At 39.6% G+C, this 21,422-nt stretch overlaps 1 protein-coding gene across 3 annotated transcripts in view; it reads left to right on the top strand.

Annotated features, from left to right (window-relative positions):
* Nucleotides 1-21,422, top strand: part of LOC306964553 (TOX high mobility group box family member 2-like) — a 124,029-nt gene that overhangs the window by 68,146 nt on the left and 34,461 nt on the right. For all 3 annotated transcript variants that reach the window (XM_079558610.1, XM_079558611.1, XM_079558609.1), the window contains one exon: nt 20,682-20,936. In XM_079558610.1, the coding sequence (XP_079414736.1) occupies nt 20,682-20,936 (255 nt within the window). The remainder of the gene's footprint in view (nt 1-20,681; nt 20,937-21,422) is intronic.

The following is a 21,422-nucleotide window of genomic DNA, read 5'->3' as shown; positions in this document are numbered from 1 at the left end:
CGCCATCGCACCTTTTTCTTGTAACTTCACACAACATTCATTTGAGAAGCAGAACCATGCCAGGCTTTCGACCTATAAATACCTCTGCTCCATCACTGAGCACATGTTCTTTAAAGCATCATGTAAAATTCATCAGGCTGACCGCTCGCCGCGCACGTGACTCCGGCTACCTCCGACACCTAATCACATGCAGCAGTTTGTTCATGCACTTTATTAGACAAATCAGAGGTTAACACCCGCCTCATTTTCTGCACACGTTTGAGATTTGGCTTAATGAATATGCAGCGCTGTCTTAATGAATTCAGCGTATGTAAAATATTGAGCTAAATTTTAACTTCTCCAGCTGTGTTTACAAGAGGCAGGGATGTGAGAGGCAAAGCAGCGGCAACATGCGAGCTTCTTTATTAATTTAAGTGTAGAAAATTGTGTTGTCTTAAGACCGTACTGAGCTACAATACTGTGTCAAAATCAATGAGTGCGTATACTATACAAAGCATTTGAAATTAAGCACTGTATTATTTACAACAGCAGACTGCATTTCAATGTTTAACACCACAGAACTTATTGTTAAGTCAAAAAATAGTTACCAGGGGGCGTGGCCTAGCTGAGCGGGAAGAAAACCTCTCATGGGAATCACAATTTTTCTCTCTTTTTAGCGGTTTTCTAACGGACATTAAACATATCATCACACACAAAAGCCAAATCCAAATCAGGTCCATAGATGGACGGCATCGCATCATAGAAGGGGGCGTGGCTTCGCCCGAGGGGGAAAATAGAATTTTTTGGGAAACATGATTTTCCACTCTTTTTAGACATTTTCTGGTGGAATATGAATTATTTATTTTCCACAAATAAATAAAGTCAAGTGTAAATCGGGCCCATATGGATATTTTCTCACAGCAGATTGTTCAGTAGAAGTGAAAAAAACGGCAGTCGTAGCTAGCGCTAGCGAGTCGTTAGCATTAGCACGATGCTAACACAAAACATATTATTTATTTATTTATGAGCTGTTGAACCACTTTGCTCCTCTCCATGTCTTTGTATCTTTATTTAGTATAAAACTATATTCATAATTCAGCATTCGTTAAAGTAGTTTTTGAATAATTAAAGAAAGTTTAAATTTTTCTTTAAATTGTTTTCCCCTTAACTGTTTTCAAACATGACCATATATGGGCGATGGATGTTTTTCATTGAAAATTGAATGAAGCTAAAGTTAGCTTCCTGGTTAGCATTGTCTAATTTGTATGTACTTGGGCTGTTGAACAACTTTACTCCACTCCATGTCTCTGTATCTTTATTTAGTAATATATATATATATATATATATATATATATATATATATATATATATATATATATATATATATATATATATATATATATATATATATGCATTCATAAATCAGCATTTGTTAAAGTAATGGTGGAGAAATGGGAAAGCATTCATTGTTGTCTGTATCCATAGGCATCAGTCATTGGTGCATGAGTTAGCACTCTCGGCTTCTCCAAGCAAGAAGTTCCCCAGTGTCTTTATGTGGAGTTTACATGTTCACACCGTGACTATGTACAGTATGTAGGTTTTTCTTTGGGACGCTCCTGTCTTCCCCTACCACTTAAAACATGTTCATTAGGGTCATATCTGAGGCCAGGACACCCTTGAAGAGGAGATCATGATACTCAGTGGTGCTTTCTTGATTTACATTTTAGATGTATTTTATTTTGGTTCTAAACATGCTGAACAAAGTCTGCAAGCATTTGAGCGCTGTAGTAAAGTATATTTCCTGGGTATACTCAACCAACTCAAGATCCATTTTACACGAGTGTATGAGGAATTGGTATAGCTCTTCGACATTTTTGTTGCGTAAATGTAGCTCGCTGAGTAAAATGGGTTGGAGACCCCTGCCGTAGAACAATAGTCTTCCCATCCTTTCCTTCCAACAGGGGTCAAAAATGTTTCAACTGATTATGAACAAAGGTAAAAAAAATAAAAAAAACAATCAAACACTATTCTTCTCCAATACAGTTTTTGACACTTGGCATATGCCTACAAATAATGTCCTTACAACCTTTTATTGGTTGATTTACAGATAAACAATAAACCCATCCCCGTTATATACGTAGCTCCGGGTCTAGGTCTGTGTACGTGGTGTGGAGCGGCCTAAAAGGTGCATGTATCTGAACAGAAGGCTCTTTGTTCGAGCGTCTGGGGTCTTCCACTGTGGTAGCTCTCTGACACAGCCGGCAGATTGCATTACACATAACATCTCTGCTGCTTTTTATGAAGAGAAAACCGCTAATCAGAAGCAGGTTTACTGGGGCCGTGCGACTGTACCCTCCGAAATCAGTCTGCCCATTCAAAACAGGCTGTTCGGGGGCTCTGGATACTGTATGGTTTCTCTATGAAAGCTGCATATGGGTAATGAGAGAGATTTGAAGTCGTGTATATCTGAAGAGGTTCTGGCCTCAGCGCAAACATGTGGGTGGTTATTTTGTTGATCATCATTTCAGCTGCCCACGCCAAGTTTGGATTATAAAGTAACCACCACGGTGTCCCAAATTACTGCAGTTTTAAGAAGTATTTATATTGTAAAAGTATGCTGATTTATGGACGTAAAGTTTCAAGCATGTCTTGCCGTCTTCAAATACATGCTGTTTGTCACTTCTTATTCTCTTTATTATATTGATGGCCATTGATAGTGTAGCAAAGGTGTCATTTTCTAGCAATAGCTGCTGTTTGGCACTAAATTACAAAGAGCTTGCACATAAAGAATCGTAATGTGCACACCAATGGACAATTTGTATGAAGAGGCACCGGAAATATTCAAGTAATGGGCCCTCTATATAAATACACAAAACTAATAGCGACGTAGCATTTGTCAAAGAATATCAAGTTATATGTCTGAAATCCAATATGGTCGAAACAGCGTGTGTCTCATTCTTTAGTGTCAGAGAACGTTTTGATTGAAATTGCCAGTCAGAGATAGATAGAAAGATGTTAATGTTCCATGAAGCGTTTATTTTTCTGATCACATTGCACGAGTAATGTGTTCTGAGTCGAGGCAGCGTTCTGTGGTCTTGTTTGGAGCTTCTGGTGTCTTGCTGGGACCAAGTGTCTCTATTGATTTGTCCAACTGTGTGATCAGAATAGAAACCTGTCAACTTGTTTTTACCAGCTTTAGCACAGACGTCAGAGGTTTATTTTGGTCTGTCTCAGTGACTGCCCCTAATATTGTCACACATTATTTATCGGCTTCTGTAATAAACAGTGTTGGGTAAGGTTACTTGTAAAAGCATTGCGTAATGTTACCTCCTCCGGGAAACTAACTTGTTACGTTGCTGTGCTACTTTATTATGAAAGTCATGTCTTACCAATGATTAACATCAATACAGCCTTTATTTGCAGATCATGTGCTGAAACCTTCATCTTACAAGCGAAGGTGTAGAAGCAACCCAAAACTCACAAATAACAGCTCGATATCAGTAAATCTGCTTCTTTCAGCTATTATACTTATACTGTCAAATTACAGCAGCAAATTACGATAGGAGGCATCAACATGCTAGCATCCTTACAAAAACAATTACAAACAGGAGATAGATGGCTAAAGATGAACAAACGGGCCTTTCCAGGGAGTTTCCCAACAAACGCGATGAGTAAAGCAAACATATTCTAAGCAATATTATAAAGTGAAAAGTGAGTGGTTCCTCCTTTCAGCTGCCTGGGCATAAGCACAGGGAGCAGGGAAATGGTAAATGGAAACGTTGACAAAGTAACTAATACTAGATTACTTGGGAACAGAAAACAAAAGCATTGCGTTACTTTAACTACTAACAGTATTAACTAGCACTGACCTCAACATTGGTGAAAAAATATATCAAAATGTTGCATAGTGTTTCTCCTTTGTTAAGAGGTGGATTTAGCGGAGCAGACTGTATGTACTACGAATATCACTATTAATAATAAACACACATAATGCATTATTCAGACCAAGCTGGTGCAAGTGTCTTTACTTCACCCACTTTGCAGGTTGTTAAAAGTGCTTGGTTTCTTGACTTTTTATACTAATATTTCAGTCAATGCAATAAATCGACTCAAATCAGCTACTTCAAATAATTATGGAACCACTCAGAGTATCCGCAAACTAAACTAATCTGTCAACAACCTTTTATAACTTCAGTGATGCCCAACCTCCTCTTGCTATTACTTGTATAAGATGTTTAGATGGACATTAGTCAAATGGAAGAGAGATTTAATGTACTGGTATACAAAATGTGTTATTTTTCACATGCATATAAACATAAACAAAGCCATCTTATCAATAGCACATAAATAAAATAGCCTCACGTTTTCCATTACCAAAGCAAAGCTCTCAAAAAACGTATTTATACTTTGCACATATAAATGTAAAGTTTTATGTCAGTTGCCATGTAGCATTAGGTGCAGCAGAAAATGTGTTGCTGTCAAGAAATCTGCCAAAATACAAGCTTTCAGTGGAAAAAGAATAAATGTTCAGAGCGTAAAATTACAAAAGATGCAAAAAGATTCCCCAATGTGGTCGAGCCTGTACCAGCCGCTGTAGCCTCCATCTCCATTCTCCTCAGTACGCCCTGGCACCACATACACTGACTTAACAATGACTCAGTGCTGCCTGCAATACACCCCCACCACCACCTCGAACCTCCCTCCCCAGTCATTCAAGTGTAGTTTCAGCAAGCAACAAGAAAACTTACATATACTCTGGGAGAACAGGGATAAAAAAGAAAAAAAAAAAAAAAAAAAAATTGCTGGTCTGAATACGCCAACACACGTCTCTCCGTCTCTTTGAGGTGGAGCCGCTGGCAAGGTCGACTGAATGAAGGCTGATATTATACAGTGCTCTGTGTATTTAAATTTCATGTGTATTTCTGCATCAGGGAAATGGTTATAGTCAGTGGTGCCCCAAATAGGGAAACAATACTGGAGCTACATCTGAAGGGAAAAACCACACCCGCAATGAAGGCAAAAAAAAATAACAACGGTCGACCCACTTTCAAGGAATTTCACTGTATAATTCGGCAAATCCAGCCTATTTGGAATAATAACATAGAACTGCCAGGTAAAGTGGAAATTGAGCGCAAAAGTTGGCATTTTTAGTCTTGGCACACGTGTCGAGCGAGAGATGTGTAACGCAATATCGGACAAGAAAGGGAAAGACTAACACGATTTGATTAAACAAAGAAGTGACATGAAAGAAACGTTGCATTCTGGAGGTAAAGACACATGTTTTTTAGTACAGAACTTCAAGATCAGATTTATTTATCTACTTTTTACAACAGGTTTAAAACAATGTAAGTTAAAGGAGAACTAAGTAACTCATGCCCCTAACCCATAAGCACCACTCCAGGTGTCGTAGCATGTTGCGTTTTTTTTTTTTATTATTTGTCCGTGAGAGTAATACTACGCTGACAGAAAAGAAAAAGGGAGAGAGGGATATTGTACATTGTGCCGCAACCCAATTACACAATGGAGATATTTTCGCTCAAACCTTGCTGTAAAACTGTTTAAGTGGCGCTAGCTCGCAGTTAGCTTTGCCCGTTAGCCTGTTAGCTTTTTTTAATCAAGGTAAACCAAATAACGTTTACATAAAATGAAACTGTAGACTGAATACAGTCAGGAAATGCGAGCCAAAAGATATTTTGTAGGCAACTGAGAGCAGTGAGGGAGATGTTTTCCATTAGTGTGTATTGGGGCTGCCGGGTCGTAGGAGGGAAAGTTGCAAGTGTGGTTTTCTGGCCTGAGACACCAGGGGGAGATGAATCATCCCATTAACCCTCAGAGGGATAACACAAAGGATTTAATAAGGTAAACAAGATACTGTACTTAGTTCTGCTTAAACTTTTTCCTCTTTGTTCCGAGAGAATCCTCACAGCAGTATTTTGTGACAATCTGGATATAGCCGTGGCGAGCAGGGTTGAGCTGCTTCCCCAATGTACATCCTCTTGTTTACCTCGGTAGTGTACTTTCATATGAATTTAACAGGCCAATCTTTTGAGGACAAGGACGTGTGCCTGTTGGACAAAGAGCTGTGGTGGTTCGAGCGAGGGGTAAAGGATGAACGTATGAGAGATCGGCGCGCCCCGGCCCTCAACAAACATGGAGGACTCAGGTTCCAGATGTCGAGCACCTGGGACAGAGCTGTTCGGAGGATCTGACGTCACAGGAAGGTCACCAATGGCGCTCACCACAGCTGTATATCCCGTGGGTGCGATTGTCACAAAAAAACGACCATGAGGATGCGCGCTGGATAGAGAGTGGCATCTGTCCACGAAAACATAAGTACAGTTGCATCGTTTTAAACCTGCAGGATAGAGTTAATCACCTGGATGACTGATCATTTACACCGCCTTATAGAAACTAAGTGCCTAATTTGCTTATTGTTAGGCTTGGCATTACAATAGGTGTGCATGACAGCAGATGCACTGGGATAATGCTGCCTTTTTGTTTTCCATTATTTGTTACTCAATAGAAACAAAAAAAACATGCGAACAGCTCTAATAATCTACGTTATGGTCCAGTTTTCATTATTTATTTATTTTTCCAGCCGTGAATGAAATTATTGTCTTTTCGAGTAACCCACTGGCACCGCTGGGCATAAGAAAAAACGTTACCTTTGATGACCTACTTTCCCATGAAACCGCACAGTTCATAAATAGGCCTCCGGTGATGAATGCGTTACGGACTGACACTCCCCGCGTCGCCGTCGTTGTTGTTTTTTTGAGCGTAAACACAAACATTTGATTTGTGTGGTGCACATGCGAAGCTGCGGCTCTCTTTCTCGCCGGGATCGGGAGCGCGTTATGTAGGTCAGTGCATTGCAGCCAATAAGTCCAATTACCATCAGCCTCTGAAATAGAGCGGGCGTGACCTCTGCTTTGCTCGATCAAACCAATGGGATTCAAGCAGGATTTACTCGACACCCCAGCCGTGGAAATAGTACTGTACAGTAAAGGGTATTCAGTGTATACTACGGATGTGGAGGAGGTACTCACAAGTAAACCACAGTTTACCACAAGTAAAATGTATTGAGGATTTACTGTTGCTGCTGTGACAAAATCATTACTGCTACTATTGTTACTTCCTTATACCTGTACTACTACACCCTTCTAACCGTGAATATCGCAATCACTGTCAAACTCACCAACCTGCAAATATGCGCCATAAAACATTTAATATTCTTGGAGGTTTGTATGAAAATGCCCTTTACTGTACACAGCAATTGTTCCAAATACATGCCCTGCGGAAAGGTACCACCTACTCCAAAAAATACTTCAACTCCTCAGCAGCAGCAAGAGTGCACTCAATGATTCATACAGTCTTTTAACAGAACTCCGAGCCCTGCCTCTATTTCGGTCCCTCTCTCTCTCTCTCACCCTCTCTCCGCTGCACCGTAGAGCCGGGGATTTAGCGAAACTAAGTAGTCTGATATTTTTTTGTGATTTTTTTTTTCTTTCTTTTTTTTTTTACCTCCCCTTCAACAATGATCTTTCTCATCATATGGCGCGCCAAGGTCACGGCTGATTGAAATATAATAGAAGCGTAGACATCTGGCCTAATACTGTGGGAAGTTAAATCTATTTTAATGGGCTGGATTCTCTCGCGCTCCGCTGACAGTAAATCACAATGTTCTGTTATTACCCCGACTGGAATGAGGGCATAGAGCAAGAACAATGAGAGATGTGCATCATTTGTTCTGAAGCCCCGCCCCCCCCCCTCCAACTCTCTCTCCCTCTCTCTCTCTTTCCCTTTCTCTCTCGTAAACCAAAGGGGCTTTAAATGCACTGACATCATGAAAATAAAAATAAAGGGGGATTATATGGAGGAGCTATTGTGCCATGTGTTATTACCGGAGCGACCCTGTTCCCCTGGGGGCGGATGACTGACGACGACACTACACATTTTGTTTATGTAGATCGCTGTAATGAGTAAGAGTAGAAATGTGGATGTATAAAACAAGATCCTCAGGTAGATTTTTTTTCTTTTTTTTTTTATTGGGAGTATAATCAAGATTTAGAGCAGTGATTATGGGCGGATGATTTGAGCAATGATAGAAATTCTTTACACTGCGCATCAGGCATTTTAATTTGGTTTATTTTATTTATGGGCACAGTAAAGAAGCCTCGGGGCATTATCTTGGCAGAGAAAATATGATGGGAAACTAATGATATATAATAGGGCCTGAGCTAAAATTGCCCCTGTGCTATTACTCCATTTGAATGTATTTTTTCCCTTTTCACATCATTTAATGTTTTATATCTGTGTTATTTCTTCAAAGATGGTTGCACTATACTTAACAGCACAGTATTAGCATTGGTGTAGGATAGAAAGCATGTTAATATTTACATGGAAACAGATTGCACACCTAATTTATATCATGGAAATAGGATAGTATTTATTTGTAGTAATATGGAACTAGAGCTGCAAAATGCTTTATTTCTTATCGCTAAAAAGTGAGCAGAAAGAGAAAACTCCCCCAGGACACGATGTGCAGTTTTGGATTGTAGCAAAAGTTTTACTAAAAATAGTCATTGAGGTTGGGTTGCTAAGAATTGCAGTTGTTTTGTTTCTCATCCAAGAAGCTTCCTCAGAAATCTCTCTGTTTTGCAAATATTCATATAGATATTAGTTGGTTTTACAGGAGGGGGGTATTAAAGGAACAGGCCACAGATTTTCCATACTGAGATATGTTTTTACCTGATCTTAGACGAGTTGATGCTTACCTGTCTGGTCTCTGTGCGTGCCCGTGGAAGAACTTGGTCGCTTGTAACCTCACTCCTGTTTGGAGCTATAGGAATATAATGGGAGAAGCCAAATTCAAACTTTAGTCGTTTTGCGTGACTGAGCGCACGCACAAGACCAGGACAGGTACGCATTAACTCGTCTAAGCTCAGGTAAGAACATATCTCAGTATGGAAAAACGGTGGCCTGTTCCTTTAAAAAGCAACTCTTACAGTTTTTTTCCCGTGTTACAATGTTCTCATCAGAAAACATATCTGGAGCGGAGTTTTGATCAACTAGTTCATCTTTGAGTGATCTTTGAATCTTCTCCAGTGGCTTTATTGTGAGATCAATGAAGGATTATCTTATCTTATCTTATCTTATCTTATCATAGCTCCTCGTGAAGTCCTACGTACGGAAATGCTTTTCCTCACCTTTCAATCTCTTGCTAAGATTAGTCCTTTCATCACAAAGGAAAACACTTTTTTTCCTCTTTTTTGAAACAGCTAAACAGCAAAGGGGAGCGAGAAGAGAGGAGGTGGGAGGGGCTTATGGGGAGATAGTGAGAAAAATGTGTGACCAGACACCTGCAAAAAGCATAATACCCAGTCTTTAATAACTTAAGATGAAATAACAGTACTACCTTTCATTTCATTGATTATTATGCAAGATGTACCAAATGCGAAGAAAGCAATAAGGATTCAGAATTGTTAAAAGGTTAAAGCAGTATGTCATTAGCCCGGAGCCTATTTGTCAGCTGAGATGCGCATTTCACCTTTCGTCTCTAAATTGCCTCCGAATCAAACCTTTTACACGGCGGCTCCTCCCACATCAGCGGTGGAGGGGCCTTTTCTTCAGCCGCCTAAATGAGATCCATTCTGATGTGACATTTGAGAGAATTACCGGCGCGTGGAGGAGCTGCCGGAGGTTAGCCTGCCCCGCTCTGATTGGCTGAGGCCCACTGCAGCCCACCTGTCCTTTAGTGACGGACCGTACCTCTGACCCGGAGCCTTCGCGGGGCACCCTCCTCCACCTCCCCCTCGCTTCACTCATTTGCTTTGTGATGTGACGTTCATGAGCGACTTTCATCTTTCGAATGGCTATTTAGGGTGAGTGGTTCGAGCAGATCACATTAGTTGACAGAAAGAGTTTGTCTTTACATATTTCAATACGTTTTTAAGATTTGACAGAACAAACGCACAAAACTGCAATGGCTATTTGTCCTGCTCTGTGGATGCATCGCTCGCTCGCACTAAGCGTGAAGAAGGCCGGTTTGATTTCTGGCCAGTCCAAGGTTGATGTTTGAAGGTGAAAAGCGCAGATCTATATGTATAAGGTGTACTTTTGATGATACAAAGTGGTGATCCGTCCAAAGTGAATTCACCTTCCGGACAGGTAGCCCCATAAGTATGCACGGACAGCTGCTGTTTGTCACCAAAATGCACCTCATGACAGTTTCTTTATGAACCGGCATATGGTTCAATGACTTTCTATAGGACACACTCAGCTCACTCAAATACATGGGTTTTATGATGTACAGATAAAGTCGGTGCTCTTAAAATAGACAACAGAAATCCTTCGGTATGTTGGAAACTGAACAGATTCTTGGCAATTACACATTGGTCTTAATCTCTTTTCTCTAGGGGTGGGACTTTAATGGGTTAATTTTGATTCATTAATTAATTACAAAGATTTTAACGCAATTACACGTATTTCCCTAGATTTCCCCCAAGCTGGACCTTTCTATTTGCGTTGTTTCTGGTACGCCCTTATTTCTGACGCACATCCGCCCACAACAGCAATGGATGGAGACGCTTCACTCGGCCCGTTGGGGACTCAGTTTTGTTTGAACATCCTGATGGGACGATAGACAGCTGTACTGCTGAGTGCAGGTTTTGCTAAAAAGAGTCCGCCTTCCACCGTAGTTACTCAAGTCTAAAATACCATCTCAATGCAAAACATGTTGGGGCAAACACAGAGACGTCCTCGATGCTAATGTTAGCGTTCAGCCTCAAACAAATGTTCCACCAGCCCACTCTGAGCCACAATAACCCTAACCCTTGTCAGTATAAGAAATGGCTTAAAGGGGCTAGATGCAAGTTTGCCATGTTATACTCACTACTGCCATCTCAGGTCATATATGTAACTGCACCTTTTATATTAAGCTCATGCATGACGGCACTTCGGACCCGCAGTAACACCTTTTTGAGTGACAGTGCAGGATTTTAGAGGCAGTTGTGGTGAACAGGTCTGAGCTCATTCTACACATTAGGACATGGCTGGAACATGTAGGGGGAAGAAAATACATTATTTTAACAATTTTAAACTCTGTATAGTCCCGTTAAAGGCGCTGTTTTATGGCCCTTTTGCTTTATTTATTTTTTTACTTTACATAAATGTGGCATTATTATTACTGTTTAATGTACTCTACATGAGTGATCAGAGTTCCTAAAACAATTGAAAGCGAAATAGCTGTAAATGCACTTTGCCTGTTACTTGAATAACTATACAGATAAACAACAATAAATACATTTGTTGCTGAACTCATGTTTCTAATTATTTTCTAATAGTTTCTAATTATTGAGTTTTTGATTAACTGTGATTAACTAATTACAGAACTGTAATTTATCCACCACTACTTTTTTGTATTTCTACAAACACTATTGGTCATTTTGATTCAGCCCATCCAATGTATGCAGTAAGTTGAATAAACATTGGACTTACATTCATTAAAAAACTATTAAAAGTGGGGGAAAAAGACCCTTGAAACAACTCCAGTAGCTGCCGGGTCACTTCTGGTAAATCCATCTCACACACCAATGCTTTTATGTCAACGATAATGCCAGTATTTTACATTTTAAGATCACAATAGGTTTATTATCAAAGAATGCACCAGTAATCCCGAAAATATAGGATTTTGACAAAACACAATCTCTCTTAATGGTCACAAGCTGTACTTATGATTGCAGCACAACATTCGATTATGCTCATTTATAAGTAATCTTGGTTCCACCTAATCATTCTCGTGTGAAAAGTGCATTGATTGTAGCAAACTTATCGTAAGAACCAACCAAGTCGCGCCTAATCGTAATCAACCCTTATTCAAACAGCAACAATAATCGTCATTTTGCCTGTGTGTGTGTATAATAAACGGCATGAGATGAAGTTGTTCAGGGAAAAGAAAACACCGCTCTCTCGGATATTGATTGCTCCATTTCTTCACTTATACTAAACACATTGTACTGAAGTGCCTTGAAGCATTTTTTTTACAAAGATGAATTGCCAAGAAAACGGAAAAGTGCTCATAAATAGACCTCCTTCCATCCAGGTTTAGTCAATCATGTACAGTAAAAAAAAAAAACAGCATTACATTTTTCATGCAAAAATACCCTTTGTTAATTTAATTTTGTTACAGGTACTTTCTCTTCAAACCCCGCTGGTCGTTGCACTTCCGTCACCCGACTATTTTGAGTGTCAGTTAGTGTAGCCGTAAAAAAAAAAAGGTAAAAAAAACGGAGAAAGTGCTCATCTTTGGACAATTTGGCCTCGTTCAGCCATGACAGTCTGTGCCGCACTGTTATTCTCTCTCGTCTGCATTCGGGTCCATTTAATACGCCACATCAGTCTGTGCAAGGTAACAGTGGACACATCCAACCCGCCGAAGGTGAAACTACAGGCTTTTCCACTTCTACTTCGAGTTGTTTTATATGCAGGGTTAGCAATAGGAAAATTAGATGGTGTCTAAATAAAAGTCAGGCAATTAACAGTTTCAAGTATTGCTTTCCCATGAGGTTGATGCAAAGTGTATTTCTTCACAAAAAGCCTTCAGATCTCGCCGTGTTTAAATGTTTTATTTATTAGCGCTATTGTAAATAATTCAATTGAACTGTAGCCCGAAGGCAAACTATCAAGAAAACATGTTCTTTTTCCTTTGTAGATTAGGAGGCATATATTGTTTATTGTGTGTAAATAGACTTTCATGTTTTACAATATAAGAATGATTAAATCGTCCTTAATGAAAGAGTAGAGATGTTCTTCTTAATAACAGTTGTGTCTGAAATCTTCTATAGTTAGATAGTTGCCCATGTTGTTACACGTCAACTTAGAAGAACTAAGTAACTTGTTAATAAATCTATTTCGTCGTCCCTCTGGGGGTAATACTAGTGTTAATGGGATCATTGGTGGGTCTTTCATCTCGTTGAACAACGTCAAAAGTCACAGAAACTAATCTGTTCGTTTCTTGTTCAAATCTGTAACTTTACAAATCATGGATTGCATCAGAAAGAGCGTATATTAACTACAAAACTGATGATTTGACAAGAACAAGAAACAAGGTCTGAAAACAGGGAGAAACAACAGATCCAGAGTAATCTTATTTTGTGGATCCTAGAGTCCAGGCAGTTATTTGGACACATTTAGAGAATGGCCAACTTGGGGTGGGCCATATCGCATATTGTTGTCGTGCGCAATATATATATTTTTTTATATCATTGTAACTTTTGATATCGTTGTGGACATGATATAATTTATGTTACGCTCAGCTCCATCAGAGCAGCATAAACACTGACAGTAGAACATGGGGACAGGTGCTTAAAAAGTCATCATAGTTGTGAGGAAATTGGTATGCTGTTTGAAAAAATATATATATATATCACTGAATTCATCTTCCCAATAGGCGTAAGGCTTGGATTTTGAAGTAATTCGTCCATTGTCAATTATATCTACAAGCCAGTTCTGGTCAACTGAAGACCAGTGTCGTACACAAGGCCATCGGGAAGCTGAACTCCCTCTTCTCTCACCCCCCGCTCCACAATCAAGGATGCGAGAAATATAATTTCAAATCATTCACATGTTTTGACAAATAAAAGAATTTGAATTGAATATCTTCAAATATATCGTTATTGTGATATCGTGACATAGATTTCAGGCCACATCGCCCTGTTCTATGGCCAACATTACAAAGTGAAAGACGTAATACACATAATGGTAAATTTATGTAGAGCTTTTTCAGCTCCACTGCACTCTAATGCGTGGTCAATATGGTCAACATTAACAATGTCCAAGTAGTGAGTTCATTGAGTCTAGTACAGTTTGTCTCACTTGCTGGTTGGCTCAAGCCTCCGAGGCCTTCAAGGTCTGTCTGTATTTCCTCTGTTCTTTCTCTACCAAATGAAGGAATAGAAAATAAACCTGGCTGAAAAATAAGTCAAAAAGGTAAAAAAGCATGTAAACCCTTGTGACTCTGATTAAACTTGTTGCGTGAAATTTATAAGGTATATGTAATGTATGTATGTACATGTGTGTATGTATAACAACAACTCAATAGTAGCTGTTTATAAACCCAATTTGCCTGTGACCAAGAGTTTGTAAAGTCCTGGCGATATACAGTGCAATACAAAGCCAATGTATTGATAAATGCGCCATGGCTTTGATGTTATTATATCTATTCAAGCAAACGCACTGAATTGAAAGGCTACACCTGAGGTCCTGGAATTGCGAGATGGGGTCCCCTCTTGCTCTAACCCTGCTCTTTCATGTGTCTATGTCGAACAAGAAAAGTCCTACAGATCTCTCACTGCACAACAAGAAAAAGTATTCATCGTAGTTATTCCCGGGGGGCACATCATCTCCCTGTTTTTCAAAGAAGGGTGTGCCTCTTGTGCTGTAATAGTCAATATGCCCCGCAGCAAGCCTCGCATCGCACATCCATAAACTATGTTAAAGATTGTGTGCAATATGCTGTGTTGGTGTTGCGGCTCATGTGTGGATGCTGCTGCAACTTGTGAAAAATATATATTAGTTCAAAAGGTGTAGAGCGTTGTCCCTGTCTGGGGAAAAAAAAAAAAATGACAGATTTGCTTACATTTCACCTCTAGGGGGAGTGGGTGAAGGTTACGGGACAGGGTTGAATCAACATTTGGTGATTTTTTTTTCTGCGTTTTGACCCTGTCTTTTTATATCCCCCACGTTCCTGAAAGACAGTTTATTTATGAATTATTTATCTGCGTTTGAAAATATTCAACTTGTGCCGTCCTTGTCCCACGTCTTATCTTCAAGGGCATCAGAGAAAGCTGTAAAAAAAAAAAAGAAAAAAAGAAATAGGAAAAAAACAGATTCGCTTAGGTGTTGACAGTGTTTAAATCTCGCTACATGAAGATGACAGCGGCTGTGATTCATCATAAGAGCTGAGCAGTGCAGAAAGTTACATGCGTCTGGCTGTATCATTGGATTAGCACGCAGTTGACCATGTTTGAAGTTGTAAAGATAAAGCCACAATGCAGTATCACTGTGGAGCATATAGAGGAATAACAGTAGATTTATGGGAAATAATCCTCGTGGCAGGACTAAATATATTCCTACCCCAGCTACAAGTTACTGTAGGATGTGACATATATTTTCCAGCGTGTGAGCTACAAATGGGTTACTAGAAATGTCCTTTTCATTGCCTCGAGAGTCAGCGTGGATTGTCTCACCCGGTACATATTGTTCTTGTGTCCTTGGGCAAAACACTTCCGCCACTGTTTATGAGAGAAAAGGAGAAAAGCTGGCCGTGCATGTGTTATTGATCGGGTAGCCATTGAAAGAGATCGTACTCTGAAAGGCTGATTCTTTGATTACCAGCAATGAAAGAGGACTCATTCCTAACCTTCCGAACACATTTCATGCCTCCCAGAGCTCCATAGGGACAGGTTTGTTGGCACATTTCACATTTCGTAGGGTCACTTTTCAGGGTCGCTATCACAGAAACGCAAGAAAGAAATTGATACAAATGCTTCATATTAAGATGCACAGTGTTTTTTCCATCAAATGTTTGAGTTTACGATACACTAAAGGCGGACAAAGCAAATTTTAGTCCATCACAAGAAAAAACAAAATCAGGTATGGTCCCTTAACTTCTTAACCCCCACCTGAACAGAGTTTGGCTTTACCCTAATCTAAAAGCGTCTTGAAAAAGGCATCAAAATATTATCACTATTGAAAAGGCGACAAAAACAGGGCAAAATATCAACAAAAACAGGACTAAAGAGTGAGGAAGAAGAGAGGAAAACACTAGAAGAAGAAAAATGTGACAACAAAGGGACGACAATGCAACTGTTACGATCAGTATTGTAGGTCTTAGCTTTCAAATGAGGAGCTACACTGGCCTAGGCTGTGAGATCCAGTCGAGAAGCCTTTAGATTTGGGCAATGCTTGAAAAAATGTGCTTAGTTAAGGTGGCTAAAAGTGCTAATTGTTCAATCATTTCTTGGGTTCAGAGGGTTCTTTATCTCTTTATTATCATTATTGTTCTTTAATTAGTTGCTGATGAAGCCTCTGAAGGCGAGACGAGGTGAGACGCCTTCAACACTGTGCAGACGCCGTCACTATTAGTCTTTATTATAAATATTGTATCAATGCTTTTCGCTCCTCAACGCAGCCTTGATTATAAATTCACACCGTTTCATGTATTCTCATTTCTCTCGCGTTTGCACTGTTACATCTGAAGCAACTCTGGGATTCTTTTGAGAGGAAACACTCGGCAACACTCAATTCAACAAACACAGAGGAGAAATCGTCCCATTTTCCCACTGACAGTAAACACCCGGGCCCCTTTATTATTTTTATTACTATTACTATTACCGCGGCTCTAATGATGTGCGCACATTACGAGACTTTTATCCTTGCCTCTGCTCGTCGCGACATTGTAAGTGTTCCTCTGCATTCCTTTCCATTTGTTTGCTAAAAGTATTTGTTTGCGAGATGAATTGCCGCTCTGGCAGGCGAGATGACAGCCTACACGCCGATGATATTGAATTGATTTCTGAAATGTTGCAGAACGGACTAGTTGATGTGTACCACGAGACATGAATAATAAAAATTCTATTAAAAAGCTCTTGAATGGCTGACACTGGAATATTATTTGTGATGATTAATTTTCTTCAGTCATTATAAAGGGGAGTTGGCATCAGATTGCTGCTGACAAAATTGCTTTTCATTCCCCGGTGAATAGCCTCAGTGTGCTTTTGGAGAGCTCCCGAGCATATTTCTCAGCGCAGTATTCTGTCAAAGATAGGCAGCGGAAAGACAGGCACTAGTGGGATCATGTATCAGTGTGGTGCTGCCATAAAACCTCAAGCCTTTTTAGCAGTAAGGATAATTTATGCTCACTAAACCTATTAGTGATATCATACTGTATAATTCCAAATGGAGCTAATAGGAGAGAGAAAGCACACATTTATGTGAAGCAGAGGGAATTGGAAAAGAGAAATGCATGGGTCCTATAATGCAGGGGTTCCCAAAGCGGGGGTCGGGACGCTTATATGATTTCGAGTAGGGCTACATGATATTGGAGTGACTTGTGCGATACCACTGTGCAATATATCGCGATCACGATATTATAGCTATATTTCACTAAGCCATGTCAACACAATATGTTCCATTCTAATGAAACACAAATTGCTCAGTGAGTTTGAAAAAAAATGTGTTGATCTCAGTCCGATAAAAACTTAAGCGATGTTGCGATATATGCATCACCTAATATCGTGATCAGATATTTTTTGAGATATATTATGCAGCCCTGACAATATTTTTACATTTCGGACATTGAATTTGGTGTATTTTTGAGTTAAGACAGCATGTTTTAGTGACCTTAAGCCAAATATCAAAATACGGTATCCAAACTAACCAGATTTTAGAGGTCGCAGCCTGAGAAGTTTGCAGTGGTTCTAAACTGGAATGACGTCGGGACCCACGATCACCCTGTAATGACATACACTTGTAAACTATACGTTTTCCTCAAAAAATGTTTAAAGCATGAAATAAGCAAAGAAAGCTTCAATGATGCTATAAACAACGATCATTTCAACAGACTCAAGTAGTGGGTTGATACCTTTTCTATGCATTAATTATTAAAGAAATGTTTTCTGGGAAAGGCTCAAAACCCACTGAAAACGGTTTCTCGGCCCACCAGTTGAAAACCATTGCTATAATGCATAGACAGACCAGACCTGGACACAACACATAATAGTACATACTTGTTCAAAATGTATGGGATTTTGCTATTATGTGAAAGGTATAGTAATATAGTAATATAGAAATGGCAAATTATTACAGCAGTGGTTCTCCACTGGTGGGTCAACCCAAAAGTGCTTTACAGAACCATTTTCTGTGGGGCTTGGGCTTTTGAAAAGAAAAAATGGATGTAAATAGATTGTTTGGATGGTTTTTGATTGGACACCTATTGATCAAGGCTTGAGTGAACAGAACTCGGAAGAAAACACTGCAATATTGTGGCGTTAGGTGTGTTTTCAAATCAGTGAAAGTTTGTTCAACTGTGTAGCTTTTGTGAATTAGCCGACAGATCTGAGTATCTTTTACTAACTTCATGTGTGTGATCTTGAGCTGGAAGAATTATCTTTAAAATGATACCAAATACAATGGTGTAAATCATTATCTAATGGGCTGGAAATGGCCTAAACCAAAATATGGACCAGTGTCAAAAGTGACTTTTGACAGTTCTGAGGTTCTGAGTCTGTTGATCGCCAATTGGTATTGAAATCATCACAGATCCAATGATTTTTGTTGGATTTTTATCATTTTTTCTGTGGAATGTGTATACAGTCAGTCGAAAATAATGGCATATTGACTGATGCCATAACTGGGTGGAATAGTTGATTGCCAATGAAGTAAAGATAAAAATATTGGGGGGAAAAGTGAGAAAACGCCTAATTTTTTTGCATTAAATTGATGCAAAAATGTGTAGAAATGTGTTTTAAGAGCTACTTTTTCAGTAGATGTTATCAGCGCATGTGTTCAGTGTATCTGGAATGCATTTATTGACAGCCTACCCAACCCACTGAGGATTTGAGGGGAAAAAGTACAGGGTGCATACAGTAAAATGGCCACAATTTTTATTCGCGATATTTCCAGCAGAGCAGACCCTCCAACTATTGGTCCTTAAAGTCAAAGTTAAAAGAAAAAACACAAATCAAAAGTATAGCAGACCATGTCAGGTTCAACCCAATTTAAAGAGCTTTTGAGACTTTGGGTCCCTGACTACTTGCTGAGAAAGGCACAGAAAGGCTCCTCACATGGTTGGAGAATCAAACCTGCTGAGTGCATAACATATTCTAAAATTCTCCTCAAAATGCAACCTATAATTCTTACATTTTCTAAAATGCATAAGCCCAAAAATCCACTTGTGCATTTCCTTCCTACAGAATGTAATTAGCCGTATTTAAAAAGTGGCGCACTCACAGTTTCTCTGGAAATCTGTCAACATTTCGGCGCTTGTGTTGAGCAGCTGTCGGTAGCTAATTAATTCTCCATACATGTTTGTATTGAATAGTCTGTATACACTTTTTTGTCTTGAGCAGTTTGCTTTTTCTAATTATTCCGACTTCCTGAATGGAGCCGCAGCCTCTTATGTATAGACAGCGTAATCCAACAGGTGCGCGTAAAAGGCAATTATGAAGGATTTTAATTACCTCCAAACAGTCTTTGTTGGTGCATTGCTGCTCATGAGCTATTACCTTGGTTTACTGTGAAAATGTTGTTGATTAGTTTGAGGGTTCTTTGACGGACGTGCCAAAGCTGAAGCTAAATATGGCAGTGAAGGTTGTGTTGATGTAAAAACATGAGTTATTGCATATTAATGGTGTAAAAAGGTACTGGCTCGTCAATAACCAAGCTTTCAAACTGTCACAATATTGACACTAGCTGACATCTTATGAACAATGTGAGGATGCATTTGGCTTGCATTAAAACTGGGACTGTATAGAGTTTAGGAAATTCCACAGTTACCATGGAGATCCGCCATCTTTGCAACTGTTAGCATACATTTCCATTGACTAACATTAGCTAAAAACAGCATAAAAAGTGGAGAAAAAAGCCGTGGAACAACTCTGTCAGCTGCTGAGTTACTGCTGATAAATGCATTTAACTCACTGTGGTGTTTTAATGTGAACATATATGTAAACATATTTATCACACACAAATAAAGTCCAGTCTAAATTGGGTGCATATGGATGTTTTTTCACAGAAAATTGTTCAGGACAAGCAAAAAACAGCACTCGTTAGCTAACGTAGCATGAAGCTAGCGTTAGCTTTACTAGCATCCTGGTTAGCTTTCCCCTCTTTTTTCAGTATTGTTGGGCTGTTGAACCATTTTGCTCTCCACCATGACTTTATTTTTATTTAGTAGTGAGATATTAGTCAATCTCTTAACCCCCGCCTTAATTAAGTGTGTTTTCTCCAGTTTAGCTTTACCCAAATCTAAAGGTTTCTCGAAAAAAGTTTCAAAATAGCGACAAAAACGAGAAGAAAACAAGGATATAAATGCAACAAAAAGTGACCCAAAAAAGCCTCAAAAGAGCAACAATAAAACGTGGAAAAAATGTGACAAAAGGCGATGAATGTGCAGCAAAATGTGACAAAAACTCAACAAGAAAAGTCACAAAAACGCAATTAAAGGCCACAAAAAAATCAACAAAAGAGCAGCAAAAAAGTGTGAAAAAGTGACAAAAAACTATGAAAGTGCAGCAAAACAGTGATAAAAGAGAAAAAAGTGATGACAACACGGCAACAACGCAAGGAAAAAAACGTTAAGATCAGTTTTGTAGGTCTTAGCTTTCAAATGAGGCGTTACTCAGGCCTATAGGCAGTAAGCTCCAGTCTAGAAGCTTTTAGATTTGGGTAAAGCCAAAGTGGAAAAAAAGCGCTTGGTTAAGCCGTGTGGTAAGAGGTTAAAGTAATGGTGGAGTCTTTTTTTTTTTTTTTTACATTTTAATTGTCCACATTGTTTATTGTGCAGCACTTTGGAAACTATCTGAAATGGGAGAAAGCTCATTCTTTTCTTTTCTTTGTCTTCCCCCCTCTGGATGCTTCAAACAGGACCATATATGGGCAATTCAATTCTGTTACTGAACCCAAATGTCTCTTTTGTTCTCCAGAGTTACTCCAGTCAGGGCAGAGGCAGCGGCGGAGGAGGCGCAGGAGACGAAGACTACGAGATCCCCCCCATCACGCCCCCGAACCACGCCGACCCCTCCCTGCTGCACCTGATGGAGCACGAGGCCGGGTACCCTTTCCACTCTCTGCCCCACAACGGGCTCCTCAACTCCTACTCCTACCCCGAGCTCCCTGCCCTCATGATGTCCAACATGCTGGCCCAGGACACCCACCTCCTCTCAGGGCCCATGCACTCGGTGAGTAGTGCCTCTTAAACGCGTGGGTCGCCTTATTGTGGTCATGCACTGGGGTGAAGGGCTATTGGCGAGTGTAGTTAGGAGGCTGGAGGTCGGTCGGGAAGGCAGAGAGGCGCATGTACTGCAGGCTTGTTACGATTTGATTTGGCTTTGAAGGGAATTTGGCTAATGTTGGTTGTACGTTTCAGAATTCCAAGATAAAGGATACATAAAAGTGTACCTTGCAGTGTGATTTGATGCCCATACTATTAGGAACCTAGAGGCTGACCACAGACAAGTCAAGATGTACTTTATTTTTGAACATTTTTGTTTTAACATTTATAGAAAGAGATCCAGCAATAGCAGTGAGTGAGTACTAGCAGTAGCATTTTTCATGTGTTATATCACTCAGGCTGTCACAATAATTACTATATCGACTTATTGTTCAATAACAGATAAACAATGCTTTTTTGGGCTCGATATTTATCGTCTGTACATTTATTAGCA

The sequence above is a fragment of the Gobius niger genome (genome assembly GCF_951799975.1).
Source record: "Gobius niger genome assembly, chromosome: 6".
NCBI classification, from domain to species: Eukaryota; Metazoa; Chordata; class Actinopteri; order Gobiiformes; family Gobiidae; genus Gobius; species Gobius niger.
The sequence above is the reverse complement of the archived record's forward strand: the minus strand, read 5'-3'. Positions and strand labels throughout refer to the sequence as shown.